Below are 16,248 nucleotides of genomic sequence, written 5' to 3'. Positions count from 1 at the left end.
TTAGAAAATTTCTAAGACACTCATTCTATGTGTGGTTCTTGAGGCACAGTGATAGTGTCCCTATCTCTGAGCTGAAAGGCCTGAGAACTTGAACCCAGTCCAAAGGTGTGTCATAATTTGATTGAACAGGTAGATTAAAAATATTTAAAAACTTGTATAGCAGTAGTAGTATCACTATCTCTGGGTCAGAAGGTGTGGGTCTCATCTATTCCAGAAGAGTGTCTAAATATCTCTGAACACATTGATCAGAAAATATATAACTGTACCTATCATGTTATGCACTGATATAAATCAGTAATATAGCCTCTAATAAACTCATCCTATTGACAGATCTTGTAGCACTGTGGTAGTGCCCTTATCCCTAAGTTTAAGTCCCACCTGCTGCTTGATTAGAAAATAGATGAAACAGATTGATTAGAAAATACATAAAACACTCATCATTGCCAGGGATTGATGGATGAACCTAGAACAGTCATCCTTTATTTTGTCCTGCCTCTCTGTAGTGATTTAGTATCATTAAAGTTAAGGATGTTTGTATGAAGAGCTAAGATGATATTGGTCAAGAAATTCAGCTTCCAAATTCATGCTTCTTGCTGGGAGTTGTGTTGTGTGGACACCATATTTTGCTTAATCAACGAGTTTGGATAGGTTATGACATCTCTAGTAGGTGAGACTGAACTCAGACCTTCTGGTTCAGAGGTAGGAATACTACCATGAAGCCACAAGACTCTTTGCTCACATGGATATGGTGACAGATTCCAATTCAATCACAAAATACAATGCAACATTACAGAAATTGAATTTAGACAAGTTTGATGTAGCCTGAATTGGGCTCCAGTACAACTGCAAATAAAAAATATAACTTTGTGTAGAACTATGTACTCTCATTTGGCAAAGGAATGGAGAAAACCAAAAAAATGTGCTATTTGATTTTAGAAAGGATGCTGTGTTTAAATGATAAATAGGGATGTTCAGTTTCAGCAAATGAAGAACTGCTCCATAACATTTTAATGCCACATAATTAGAACATTTTAGTTATTATTATGAAACAAATTTATTCAACATGCTATAAACAAAACAAGGTAACAATTATTTCAGTAGGTTCTAGAGCTCAAGTCTAATACCTGGGTATTCAATCTCAAGCATTTCAGCTGAGCTCTGCTGCATTTTCAAATACTTGTGAATGGTAAGGAATCAATGACATCAGCTTAGATAGAAAATTAGATTTTACTGGTCTGTTGTTACTGCAGAGCAAGTGCAGACAAATAAGCAATTTCTAAATGCAGAATGGCTGTCGCATCAGCAACAGGGGTATGTTTTATCACCTTCTAAATTTATTTACTCTACAGAGCGCACACACAGAGCAAATAACAAATTACCGAATATTGCCTATCACATGTTCCCGAATAGAAACAGAAACCTTAATTTTTCAGTGTAGCTTCAAAATATGTGATTTTTTTGGCAGCTTGCTGACATCCACAGTCAGCACCTGCCTACCAATTAGATGCAAGGATTCAATTTTGAGGTCAGCAAGTAGATGATACAAAATTAAAGCAATTATCAAGAACTAGAGGTGGGAGAATAAATGCTATCACATTAGGTACTCCAATTTGGAATACATTCTCTGATAAGGTAATGCTAGTAAATTCAATTGTAACATTTAAAAGGAACTAGCTAAATTAAGAGGAATGGAACTGTTTGAACAGGAGGTATTTAGCTATTCTGCTAAAATGCTGGTTCCTTCAGAAATGCAAGGTTCTATAACTTTGACATATTTGCCTGGATACTTTATTCATAGTCAGCCAAGAATTTGTTTTCACACTCTTTCACTAAGGTGATAATTTACATGTATCAAGATGAAGCATTAAGGGGATTTTTTTTGTATTGCGACAGTGTATTATTCAATATCCAATTGGACAGTATGATTACACCAGCATGTCATGGCATCTCAGAACCAGTATGCGCCACATGGATACTGAAATGTCAGGATTGCCAGGGAAATAGCAAACTGAACCAAATAATCCAAGTAGAGCTACTATTCCATCAATAGGACAAACAGTTCAGTAAGACTGCAAGACTCTTGCACACAAACTAGATTTGAAAGTCTGCATGAAGTGGGCAAAGATATGGGCAAAATTTTGAAAAAAGGAATATTTGTAGTAATGGAATACGTGTAACAGTTGCTTATCCCTTTACAAACAGACAGACAGTTTAATGTGCTGGGATAAATAATATGCAAAAGCATTATGAAAGATTAAGGATTCAATTTAAACATTAATAGGATTGTGTGGGACAGGTCAATGTAATGAAAAGGTTAATTAGAGCTTCCCTCCTACTCTTCAGACTTACAAAACTAGTTTCTGGTCTGTTTATGGAATTACTGCAAGAGAGGGGAAAAATACTTTCAGGCTGAAGTGAAGCCGAACTGTGGAAATCATTTCAGATATTCCTAAGGGGCTCTGAAGGTCTACATTCTTGATCAATAAGCAAGAACGTTGTTCAGACTCCAAGTGTGTATGCTCAATCACATAATGCTGTACAGAGAAACATAGAAAGTAGGACACAACCACCTGATGAAAGAACAGTGCTCCAAAAGTCCTTCTAAATAAACCTGTTGGACTATAACCTGGTGTTGTGCGATTTTTAAACTTTGTACATCCCAGTTCAACACCTCCCAACACCTCCAAATCTAGAAAATAGGAGAGGTCCTTACAGCCTGCTCCATCATTCAATATGGTTGTGGCTAATTATCTACCAGTACACTGTTCCAGCTTTCTCCCCACATTCTTTAATCCCTTTAATTCTTATGAATTATACTTAACTATTAAATGAAATTCAGGTATGGCGAGATTCCCCGTTTGAAAAGATGAGTCTTACGAAGAATTTCAAGAACAAGGAGTTGCCAGAAAGTTACTTGCTACTGAAATCTATTTCATAGAGTCATAGGGATGTACAGCATGGAAACAGACCCTTCGGTCCAACCCGTCCATATCGACCAGATATCCCAATCTAGTCCCACCTGCCAGCACCTGGCCCATATCCTTCCAAATCCCCCTATTCATATACCCATCCAAATGCCTCTTAAACATTGCAATTGTACCAGCCTCCACCACTTCCTCTGGCAGCTCATTCCATACACCTATCACCCTCTGCGTGAAAAGGTTGCCCCTTAGGTCTCTTTTATATCTTTCCCCTCTCACCCTAAACCTATGCCCTCTAGTTCTGGACTCCCCCATCCCAGGGAAAAGACTTTGCCTATTTATCCTATCCATGCCCCTCATAATTTTGTAAACCTCTATAAGGTCACCCCTCAGCCTCCGACACTCCAGGGAAAATAGCCCCAGCCTGTTCAGCCTCTCCCTGTAGCTCAGATCCTCCAACCCTGGCAACATCCTTGTAAATCTTTTGTGAACCTTTTCAAGTTTGACAGTGTTCAGAAGATTGAAGAGGCTTTGCCACACCCCCCGCCTCCCTCTAGAAAGGACACTGGAAGATTCAGTCTGGTGGAAGAGGGAGAACAGCTTCAAGAAGCATGGAATATTTCATATATGAGCGTACATTCCTAATGAGAGTACAGCGTAATCTAGAGCTATCACATGGGGTTTTTGGATGCATATAGTCATCAATCAACTACTTTTCTATAGTTTATTGTATGAAAACTTAAATAATGTTTAATTGATGTTAACTTTAGTTTGTTTTGAACATAGAACATAACAGCGCAGTACAAGCCCTTCGGCCCTCGATGTTGCGCCACCCTGTCATACTAATCTGAAGCCCATCCTACCTACACTATTCCAAGTACGTCCATATGCCTGTCCAATGACGACTTAAATGCACTTAAACTTGACGAATCTACTACCGTTGCAGGCAAAGCATTCCATACCCTTACTACTCTGAGTAAAGAAACTACCTCTGACATCTGTCTTATATCTATCTCCCCTTATTTTAAAGTTGTGTTCCCTTGTGCTTGCCGTCCCCATACTTGGAAAAAGGCTCTCCCTGTCCACCCTATCTAACCCTCTGATTATCTTATATGTCTCTATAAAGACGCCTCACAACCTTCTTCTCTCTAACGAGAACAGCCTCAAGTCCCTCAGCCTTTCCTCTTAAGACATTCCTTCCATACCAGGCAACATCCGAGTAAATCTCCTCTGCACCCTTTCCAAAGCTTCCACATCCTTCTTATAATGTGGTGACCAGAACTGCACGCAATACTCCAAGTGTGGCCGCACCAGAGCTTTGTATGGCTGCAGCATAACCTCCTGGTTCCGGAACTCAATCCCTCTATTAATAAAGGCCAAAACACTGTATGCCTTCTTAACAACCCTGTCAACCTGGGTGGCAACTTTCAAGGATCTGTGTACATGGACACCGAGATCTCTCTGCTCATCTGCACTCCCAAGAATCTTACCATTAGCCCAGTACTTTGCATTCCAATTACTCCGTCCAAAATGTATCACCTCACACTTGTCCACATTAAACTCCATTTGCCACCTCTCAGCCCAGCTCTGCATCCTATCTATGTCTCTCTGCAACCTACTACATCCTTCGTCACTATCCACAACTCCACCGACCTTAGTGTCGTCCGCAAATTTACTAACCCACCCTTCTAAGCCCTCATCCTGGTCATTTATAAAAATGACGAACAGCAGTGGATCCAACACCTACCCTTGCGGTACGCCACTAGTAACTGGACACCAAGATGAACATGTTCCATCAACTACAACCCTCTGTTTTCTTTCAGCAAGCCAATTACTGATCCAAACTGCTATGTCTCCCACAATCCCATTCCTCTGCATTTTGTATAATAGCCTACTGTGGGGAACCTTATCGAACGCCTTGCTGAAATCCATATACACCACATCAACTGGTTTACTCTCATCTACCTGTTTAGTCACTTTGTCAAAAAACTCAATAAGATTCGTTAGGCATGACCTACCCTTCACAAAACAGTACTGACTGTCCCTGATCAGATTATTCTTTTCTAGATGGTTATAAATCCTATCTCTTATAACCTTTTCCAACACTTTACCAACAACTGAAGTGAGACTCACTGGTCTGTAATTACCAGGGTTGTCTCTACTACCCTTTTTGAACAAGGGAACCACATTTGCTATCCTCCACTCCTCAGACACTATTCCTGTAGACAATGATGATTTGAAGATCAATGCCAAAGGCTCGGCAATCTCTTCCCTTGCTTCCCAGAGGATCCTAGGATAGATCCCATCCGGTCAAGGGGACTTGTCTATTTTCACACTCTGCAGTACTTCTAATACCTCTTCCTTGTGAACCTCAATCTCTTCTAGTCTAGATGCAAGTACCTCTGTATCTTCCTCGCCAACATTTTCATTTTCTATAGTGAACACGGTCGAAAAATATTTATTCAGTGCTTTCCCTATCTCCTCTGACTCCACACACAACTTCCCACTATTATCCTTGATTGGCCCTAATTTAACTCTCATCTTTCTTTTATTCCTAACATACCTATGGAAAGCCTTAGGGTTAACCCTGATCCTATTGGAAAGGCCTGGGGTTAACCCTAAAATTCTTAAAATGCAAAAAATCAAGAGGGACATGGATAGGACAAGTGCACAAGGATTTTCCCTGCATGGGGAAGTCCAGAACAAGAGGGCATAGGTTTAGGGCGAGAGGAGAAAGATCTAAAACTGACTTAAGGGGCAACTTTTTCCCGCAGAGGGTGGCACGTGTATGGAATGAGCTGCCAGAGGAAGTGATGGAGGCTAGTACTATTGCAACATTCAAAAGGCATCTGGACCGGTATATGAATAGGAAGGGTTTGGAGGGATATGGGCTAGGTGCTGGCAGGCGGGACTAGATTGGGTTGGGATATCTGGTCGGCATGAACGGGTTGGACCGAAGGGTCTGTTTCCGTGCTGTACATCTCTATGACTCTATAACTGACATGATCCTTTGCGCTGCCACTAGGAATTAAGGATATCGTTGCTTTTGTCTGGGGGATGGCGGAAGACAGGAAGGGTAACAACAGGGATGAACAGTTTACAAACAAAAAGAAGGTTCCGAAAGAAAGGACAATTAAATTGCAGTTATTGCTTATCTCTTGAAATCTAATTAAATCAGCAGCCACGTTCTCCATAAGATATGCCTCAATGGAAATAACCAGAGATGATCCTACCAATTGTCTCCTTGTGCCACCTAGACAGCTTCTCCCGATTCATGTGGCAGCTGGTACCGGATGGATTTGACATTTAAATTCATCTTACAGGAGGGTAAACTTGCAGTGTTTTAAACTAAATCACGGTTAGTTAAAGTGCGCTAATTAGTAGCTAATGATATCAAAATGTTAAGATTACCTACTGTGTTTTCATCCACTTTATCCTTTTGAAAATTTGTTCAAAGAAAGGTACAGATGGTCATCAGCCAAATAAGAGGAGGGAAAACTATTACGGCACTTATTTGTAGAGCTTGGTGATTTTTAGGAGCTCTGCATGTTGACAATGATAATCCTGTGCAAATGTCCAGCTCTGAAACATATCTTAAATTTCAAAAAGAAATTACAGCCGTGGGGCTAAGCTACAGCAAAGAAAAAGATTACCCATAAATTTCAGAAATGATAAACATTTTCACATTAAAACTAGGCCATAACACAGCCACTGTCAAAATTTCTGTCATATTTTACTGTCACAAAAATTAGTGAACATGTATTTTCAAACACCATTGAGAAATCCATGACATTCTGTGCTCATTTTAGTTACTTCATATTAGCATGTGGTTTACTTTTTCTTATAGTTTTTGACAAGCCATTGGAGGCTGAGGGGTGACCTTATAGAGGTTTATAAAATCATGAGAGGCATATATAGGATAAATTGACAAAGTCTTTTCCCTGTAGTGGGAGTCCAGAACTACAAGGTATAGGTTTAGGGTGAGAGGGGAAAGAAATAAAAGAGACCTAAGGGGCAACCTTTTCATGCAGAGGGTGGTACGTGTATGGAATGAGCTGCCAGAGGAAGTGGTGGAGGGTGGTACAATTGCAACATTTAAAAGGCATCTGGATGGGTATATGAATAGGGGGGTTTGGAGGGATATGGGCCGGGTGTTGGCAGGTTTGACTAGATTGGATTGGAATGTCTGGTCAGCAAGGACAAGTTGGACTGAAGAGTCTGTTTCCATGCTGTACATCTCTCTGACTCCTTTCGTCGACACAGTTAAGAGACAATCTTCCATAATTTTATTACTGAATCAAGATTTTTTAACTAAGTATGTATGTGTGGAGTTTGCACATTTTCCCCATGTCTGTATGGGTTTCCTCCAGGTTCTCTGGTTTCCTCCCACAGTTCAAAGAAGTGCAGGTTAGGTGAATTGGCCATGCTAAATTGCCCGTAGTGTTAGGTGACGGGGTAAATGTAGGGGAATGGGTCTGTATGGGTCGCTCTTCAGAGGGTCGATGTGGGCCGAAGGGCCGGTTTCCACACTAAGTAACCTAATCTAATCTAATCTAACCTAACCTAACTGTTAACTGTCTAAAGATATAATGCAATGACCTAAACGTTGACTACCGCAGATTTCATGAGTGGAAGGGTTTTGTTTGGAAAGCCAGAAGTACAGATTTCCCTGCATGCTGTTGGTTTCCACAACATGAAACTTTTTGTTCAAGCAGACATCTGCCTAAGTGATCAGACTGGGTTATCAGGTGCTGTGGGGGTTCTCCACTTTCCCATGAAATCACAGAAAGTGCAACACTTGCTCATTTATCTCCTCCCTCCTCACCAACCAGAACACTAGACATACCTTCCAGGTGAAGCAGCAATTTAGCTGCACTTCAATCAATCAGAACTCACATTTTCTGCTTAGAATAGAATCCCTAGTGTTGACAGAGGCCATTTACCCCATTGAGTTTGCACCGAGCCTCCAAACAGCATCTCACCCAGACCACTACTTTTCCTGTAACCCTGCATTTACCATGGTTAACCCACCTAGCCTCCATAGCCCTGGACACGATGGACAATTTAGTATGGCCAATCCATTTAATCTGCACAGCTCTGGACGTGGGAGGGTATCAGAGCATCCAACAGAAACTCACTTAGACATGGGGAAAACGTGTAAACCTCATCCAGTCACCCAAACGCTGGGACAGAACCTGGATTCTTGGCGCTATGAGGCAGCAGTGCTGGACAATGTCATTTTCTGAACACTGGAGAGACAAACCACAAATACATGTTTTATACAGCTATCACTGTGTTCTGTCTGTAAAATTGACCCCAAGTTTAACACAGTCCGGTGTTCCCACATTTCTGTCCCAGGCCGACTGCAGTGCTCCAGCAAAACTCAGCATAAGCTGGAGCAACAACACCTCATCTTTTGTTTACAGCCTTGAGGGCTCAATGTCAAATTTAACAACTTTAGAGCATGAACACCTTTTTCCATGTCGATTACCTACGTCCACAATCCCAGGTCCTGTCATGAAACAGGTTGCTTCCAGCACACCAACCCATTTCAACTACTCATAGTCCCCATCATTACCTATAGGTTCTCTTCTTCCCTAGCTTACATCACACAATCCCTTTGTTGGCCTACCCTTTTCTCCCTCCCTCTAGGCTCTATGTTCACCTATCCACTTGCTCTTTTTCTCCACGCCCTCATTGGCTATAGTACTATCTTCTGCTAGCTGCTTCCAGTTCTGAAAAAGGATGACTGGACTTGAAACATTAACTTTGATTCCGCTACCTGACCCAATGAGGTTCTCCAACAATTTCTGTTTTCTTTTTGTTTCAGATCTCCAGTTTCTGCAATTCTTTGATGTAATAGTTGATGGATGTTTTTGTGAATGAAGAGTAGATTCCAGTGGCGTTCTACTGGTTCAGTGTTGGGTTACTTGCTGTTTGTTGTACAAGTTCACGATTTGGACTTAAACGTAACTGTGGGAGGCATGATTGGAAAATTTACAGATGTCAAAAAAACTGTTAACAGCGAAAAGGATGGCTGTCAACTCCAGAATTATATCAATGGCTGATTGAACATGATGTGGAGAGGCCAGTGCTGGACTGGTGAGGGGTGCCAAAGTTAAAAATCACATACACCAGGTTTTAGACCAACAGATTTATTTGAAAGTACAAGCTACCTGCTGAATGAGCAGTGCTCAGAAAGCTTGTACTTCCAAATAAACATGTTGGACTATAACCTGTTATTGTGCAATTTTTAATTTGGTTGAACAGACAGAGAAGTGTGAAGTTAGCATTTGGTTAGGGCAAACAAAGTCAGGGAATACACAATTAAGACGAGGATAACAAAAAGGGTGAAGGAGGCGAGACCCTTGAAGTGCATGTCCACAGGTCCTTGAAGGAGGCAGGACAGGTAGTTGAGATGGTTAAATAAAAAAGCATGTAGAATGCTTGCCTTCAGAGGGCAAGATACAGAAGGGAGCATTAGGAGGATTAGAGGGGACATGAGAGAAAACCTGTCACTCAGACGATCTTTGCCATCTGGAATTTGCTGCCCAAGTCAGCAGAGGGAGAAATGCTCATCGAACTTAAATGACCTGAATCTGTACCTGAAGAACTGTAACCTCCAAGGTACAAGATCAGCTGCTGGAAAGTGGGAGGCTTTTGTCCCCTCAGCCAGTTTAGAGACAATGTGTCTTTTTATAGCTTTTCCATGGTTTTGTGTGTGTGTGTGTGTGTGTGTGTGTGTGTGTGTGCTCAGAAAAATAAACAATTATCTGAAGAGTGGTAGGAGGAGTCTCTTGTGGAACAAAAATGAAGGCTATTTGAAGCAAATGGTCTACTTCTGTGCTGCATCTTTTATGTAGTCGCATGCAGATTGTACATATTAATCCACATAATGCTTATATAACCTGATCTGAAGATGTAATAAAAACTGCTGCTATGCCTGTCCTTTGTAAATGAAGTAATGGCCCACTCCCCAGGACAATTGGTTCTGGTTTAACAAGAGTATCACTATGAACTTGGGGGAAGTGAACTGGGAGTGAGGTAATAGATGCCAGAGTGAACTGGAGAAGGAGAAGATTATTAACAAGAACAGAGGGTAAGATATGTACCTTCACATTTATCCACATTATAATTTCACCTGCTACACTCATGCCCATTCACTCCACCTGTCAAAAACCCCTTTTGCATACTCAACTCTCATTCTCATCAGGTTTTGAACATTGCAAGCTTGGAAACATTACAGTTAGCCCCCAAATCCAAATCACCGACATAAATTGTGATTGGCTGGGACCAAAATTCTTTACGCCAATACTGCCACCCCCATGGTGACAAATGAGGAAGCCTGATAGCACTACTAGGCACAACATCCCTGTTGTTACAAAACCTCTGACTCACTGAACACCCCCACAAAAGATCTGTTAGTGCATAGAATTATGCAGCACAGAAGAAAATCATTCAATCGTGACTGTAGGAGTCTATGAAAGAGCTGTCGAATTAGTCCCATTCCCTCCTCTTCACTAATAACCCTGCAAATTTATCTCTTCAAAGTATAAATGAGTTAAATGTCAAGAATGCAGATAAGTGATTCAATGAGTTAAATATTTTCTACTTAGTTGAGTAACTGCATAAGTTATTTTGCTAATGCAGGTTCTGACAAGAAATTCCAGAATACTTTCTAACCAGCAGTGTGGTATTGCCCTCTATTGGCTATTCAAAGTAACAATAATTTCCAAAGCAGACTGCTGTAGAAACCAAAATGTTCTAGAAAGAATAAGAGAATGAAAAGAGAGATGAGTCCAAACTGAGTTCCACTTCTGAATTACAGCACTAAGAAATCTCCTTTTTAAATCAACAAAAGAACAAATTGAAAGCCATCATTGTAATATTCCGTTTAATCACCTCTTTGCTTACTGAAACATTGCCCAAGGAAGCCATGCACAAGGAACGGAAACTCAAAAATTAAGCTTTAAAATAAAAATGCATCTACAATAGAGGTGTACCGTCTGAATTTTCCACATCTATTGTGTCTTTCTGTATTTTCCACTTCTTTTTTTCTTTCTTATTTTCATTGAGGTTCATTTATGTTGCTGTTTAATTGAACACGTTTTATTTTAACAGCAATTTTTTCTCTTTTTCCAATTGCTTTCCTTCCTAAATTAAGATTATTTTTGTTGTGATTTGCTATATCTTTGAGGCAGGTGAAATGAGCTTAAATTATTTAAGGATGGCACGGTGGCTCAGTTGTTAGCATGGCTGCCTCTCAGCGCAACAGACCTGGTTTGATTCAAGCCTCAAGTGACAGTCTTTGTGGAGTTTGCATGTCCTCCATGTCTGCATGGGTTTCTTCTGTCTCCTCGGTTTTCCACCTACAGTCCAAAGATGTGCAGATTAGGCTGATTGGCCAAACTAAACTGCCCAGTATCCATGGATGCGCAGGTTAGGTGAATTAGCCATGGGAAATGCAGAGTTACAGTGAATGAGATAGGGTGGGTCTGGGTCGGATGCTCTTTGGAGCGGCAGTGTGGACTCAATGGGCCGAATGGCTTGCTTCCACATTGTAAGGATTCTATTATTCTATTGATTACCACCTCAAGAATTCAAAATATTGTGCATCGGTATCCACTATTCAAAACAAAATGTATCATTTCAACTGTAGTTTGCAGAAAAAATATTCAATTGTATCTTGAGAAGTCAATAAATGGCTAGTGCAAAAATGAGACTTTGATAGGACTACTGCAGACACTGGACTAAGCACAATTCTTCCGGGTCAACTCTATTTCTTAGTGGTAACTGAATTATGAACACTGATTTTCATCTCTGTGTATTTCTCATGAACAAGTCCTGAACAAGGAAAACGGCATCCAATCTTCTAGGTTTTTTCAGTATACAATATCTGGATCTGAACATAAATTATTTTCTATATAACCTCACTAAGGAAGCTAGCATTCCCCCACACTTAATTTTAATATACTGTATCAAATACCTCAAAAATATTACTTTGCTCCAAAGAACACATTGCAGTTAAAGTAGTCTCATGCTGGATCCTCATAGACTCTAACCAGGTTTCCTTATATATTTTGCATTGCTTGTGTGTGGCGTCTCCAGCGTATTAGAGATGACTGACATCTTTTCTCCAGACTGGGTGGCCACTTGGAACCAGATTAATATTGATAAGGATACTTCCTTTTCATGGAAACTTTGAAAACATCCTTGAAACATCTTCCTTGCCCTCTGCAACAATGGATGCGTGTGCATGTATGCGTCAGTGAGACAGCAGGTGTGGGGAGTGTGTGTGTGTGTGTGAGAGGAAGTATGTGTGTGAGAGAGAGAGAAAGAAAAATTATGTTGCAAACCATTACCCTACGGTCTGATCAGTGATGAATTCTTGGTTTTAGCACAAAAAAAATTAACTCTGAAGAAACCCTGTGGGTTAGTTTTTAAATTGGACTTCACAATAAAAGTTTCAGTCAACATCACCATCACACTTTAAAATGGAAACACAAACTAATGGAAAAATTCTGTCCTAACATGGACTGAAAAGATCAACAGGAAAATAATTCAATTCACAACTCCCTCTTGTCCACAGTAGGTCTAAAAGCAAGTGCTTAGGCCAGGCCATTGGACAAACGTGCCTTATTAGCAGAGCATCTATTCAGAACTCTATTCAACTATTTAATAAAGTAACATGTGCAGTGTCCCAAAAACACTCACTTCCATGTGATTGGTGTCAAAGAACTCTAAAATAATAAAACAAATCAGCTTTTAACTCCAGTCTGAGTTAGCATTGTATCTTCACATCATGCAATTGTTATTTTAAAGTACACTTCAGGAACTTGCCTAACAATGATGTTGTATATGCACATCAACATTCTGCATTTCTACAATGGTGTTGAGTGTCAGTGGTAACCTCCAGGATGTTGTTAGTAGAGAATTTAGCAATGGTAATGTCACTGATTATCAAGGTGAGATGATTAGATTCTGTTTTGTTCAAGATAGTCATTACATGGAACTTGCATTGTCCAAATGTTACTTGTCACGTACTAGCCCAATCCTCGATGATGACCATGTATTGCTGCATGTAGACTACGTCAGCAAGTGAGCAAACACAAATGGTCCTGAACATTGCACATCATTAATGAACAGCTCCATCTGCTGGCATTAAGAATGGAAGCAAGGTCATTGATAAAGCAAATGAAGATGTCAGAGTGAGTTAAACCAACATCTGTGATGCCGGCTCCTCATGAGGTGGCCAAGATTGATCATTCACTGGGTATCTCTGGCTTTGATGCACTGACGTGCTGGGATCCCCCATCATTGACCATGGGGGAGAGATGTGGAGTCATCTCTTCCTGTTATTTGGCTAATTGTTCAAGTCCATCCACAGCTGAATAGGCAGGACTACAGGTTTTGGTTGTGGGACCGCTCAGTTCTGCCATTTCTGTTTGCTGCTTGGCATGCAAGTACTCCCATGCAATCTCACCAGGTTGACAACTTATGTTTAGGTATCTCTGGCACTGGACATGCCCTTCTACAATTTTATAGTAATGGTAGAGTAGGGAATACACTTGGCAATGAGGTTACAGATTCTGCAAAATACAATAGTGCTGCTGTAGACAATACACAGTAACATATAGATGCTCAGGTTTGAGTTGCTAGATGTGTTTAAAATCTATGCCATTCAGCACTGTGATAGCACCATACAACATAGAGGGTATTATCAATCGAAGTCAATACCATTAAATACAGGCAAAAGTGGGTACTGCAGATGCTGGAGATTAGAGTCAGGATTACAGCGGTGCTGGAAAAGCACGGCAGGTCAGGCAGCATCCGAGGAGCAGGAAAATTGATGTTTCCGGCAAAGGCCCTTCATCAGGATTCCAGCACAGCTGCAATGTTCTTCAGATCCAACCTTCCTGGTTAGTAGTGAAATTACCAAGACACTCTTGGTGATGAACACCGAAATCTCCCACCCACAGGGCATCTTGCATTTTCTACTCTTAGTTCTTCCAAGTATTGTTTAACATGGAGAAAAATGCTGAGTCATCAGTTAAGGGAGCAGTAGGTGTAATCAGTTGGGAGGTTTCTTTGCCCTTGTTTGACCTGACATGAGGCTTCATGTGGACACTGAGCATTTCCTGAGCAATTCTTGCCTGACTATGAATAAGTGAGCATGTGAGGGAGGAGGGAAATGGAGGATGAGAGAAGGTAGCAGTCCCATATGAATGAGTGCAATATGGGGGCAGATAAGGGAACACTATGGTGAGTGCTTACACACAAGGTACCACAAACAATAAAGCCAATATTACAGTTACAGAAATTAGTCTTATTTGAAAATGGCAAATAAAAATTTACTGTGTTTTAATAATAGTGACATAAATTTATAATGTCTTATTTTTCCAAAGCTTGCTCACCACCCTTCAATGAGGAAAAAAATTGAAATGAGGCTACTCACATGAAAAGGCTGGATAACTCTGACCTAACTGAAAGGATAGTCAGGTTTGATGAGCTCAAAAGCCTTCCCTTGTTCCTTAAATGGTTTATTAAATTAAGTAGAATCAAGACTGACAGTTCACCAAAAAAATCAGAAATGTTCATCTGAAATCCAAAACATACTTGAGTCTAACGACTAAACGTTCAACATTTTATATCATCGAAATCAGTACACAATACACCCGATTAGAATTGATCACTTTCCTTCCTCCATTACCCAGCATTGCTTTCCCTCTCTTCTCTAAGTGATCATCATTGAAGCATGAAAAGTGATTATTTTCTCTTTTGTTCTGAAGTGCTTCAGAGGCCAACTTAATCTTGTTCAAAGACAAGTATTTCAACCAGACTTCAAGAATCTGAGCTGGTTTTCCCTCCAGAACCTAAAATATTCATACTAATCCTCAGCATTGCTCTGATGTTCAGTGAACTCAACATACAATGGGGAATTAATATCAGAACTTCCTATTTGTGACGGTCAGCTACTCATTAGTCAGAGAAGTCTTGATACCCTAAACTACTTGGTTAAAATAAAATGATAGAATGTTGAACAATTAAATACAAAACTGTTTCTGTACCTGTCATTGGGTCAAATAGTTGATTTGCCTCCAGATCTGTGAATGTGTTGAAACAGGTGGGACATTTAAAAGAGGCTCTGTTGGTGGAATCGCGTTCATCAGTTTCAATCCTACGTCTCATGTGGTCAAGTTTGTACTTCACCACATTGACCAGAAGGCGGTAGTTTATGAAGTAATAATTATGCCTTGTAGTTTTACCATCTGGAGCAGTTTCAACTCGCATTCTACTTTTAATAAATTTGTCATTTTTCAGTGTGTTCAAGACTGCTCGCAGTTGTTTGCGGTCGAATTTCAGCAGCTCCAGCATGTCCTCCTCTTTGACACAGGGGTTTCTAATGAGAATATCCAAGGCCAGTGCATGTTCCAGCCCATAAAATCCTCTCACAACATATTTGGCAAGACGTTTCAAAGCTGCAGGGACCTCAGTCACAACATCTGGATCAGTCATCTTTGACCTTTGGGTTTACAAAAAGAAAATTCATTCAAAATTAAGAACTCACACATTTTAAGTACACATACAAATACAAATTTTATTACTGTGAGGTAGCCTGGTATACAGACAATAAGTCTGACCAAACTATACCATCAGATTGTTAACTATATTATTAAGAAAATCAAATTGCAAGGTTTGCATTACTGTTGTCAGAACTAGTCACCTGCAATGATGATTAAGTTAAAAATCACACAACACCAGGTTATAGTCCAGGTTGTCACCACCTGATGAAGGAGCTGCACTCTGAAAGCTCGTGCTTCCAATTAAACCTGTTGGACTATAACCTGTGATGATTCAAATTTTTAAAATTATACTCAACTTTGTAAACAGTAAATTAATTGAAAGCCACAACACTGACAGCGACCTCATTGTGGAGGATAGAAACCTTTGGGGGAGGCATGGCTGAGTGATATTACTACTGGTATTATCCAGAAACCCAGAATATATTCTGGGGACCTGGATTGGAATACCACCACAGCAGGTAGTGGAATTTGAATTCGATAAAAAACAAAACTCGAATCAAGATGGAACTAATGATGACCACTGTCGATTGTTGAAAAAACCCATTTGCTTCACTCATGTCCTTTAGGGAAGGAAACTGCTGTTCTTACCTGATCTGGCCTACATGTGATTCCAGACCTACAGCAACATGGTTGATTCTTAACTGTCCTTTGGGCAATAAGGGATGGGCAACAAATGCTGACCTAGCCAGTGATGCCCTCATCCCGTGAATGGATAAAAGAAAGGAAAATCAAATACGCAAGGA

The 16,248-nt window shown here is 40.3% G+C and overlaps 1 protein-coding gene across 7 annotated transcripts in view; it reads right to left on the bottom strand.

Annotated features, from left to right (window-relative positions):
- Positions 1-16,248, bottom strand: part of gtf2e1 (general transcription factor IIE, polypeptide 1, alpha) — a 50,531-nt gene that overhangs the window by 17,377 nt on the left and 16,906 nt on the right. For all 7 annotated transcript variants that reach the window (XM_072585286.1, XM_072585285.1, XM_072585290.1 and 4 more), the window contains one exon: positions 14,990-15,444. In XM_072585286.1, coding sequence (XP_072441387.1) covers positions 14,990-15,437 — 448 coding nt within the window. In that variant the 5' untranslated portion in view covers positions 15,438-15,444. The remainder of the gene's footprint in view (positions 1-14,989; positions 15,445-16,248) is intronic.

Source organism: Chiloscyllium punctatum, chromosome 15 (genome assembly GCF_047496795.1).
Source record: "Chiloscyllium punctatum isolate Juve2018m chromosome 15, sChiPun1.3, whole genome shotgun sequence".
Classification (NCBI taxonomy): Eukaryota; Metazoa; Chordata; class Chondrichthyes; order Orectolobiformes; family Hemiscylliidae; genus Chiloscyllium; species Chiloscyllium punctatum.
The sequence above is the reverse complement of the archived record's forward strand: the minus strand, read 5'-3'. Positions and strand labels throughout refer to the sequence as shown.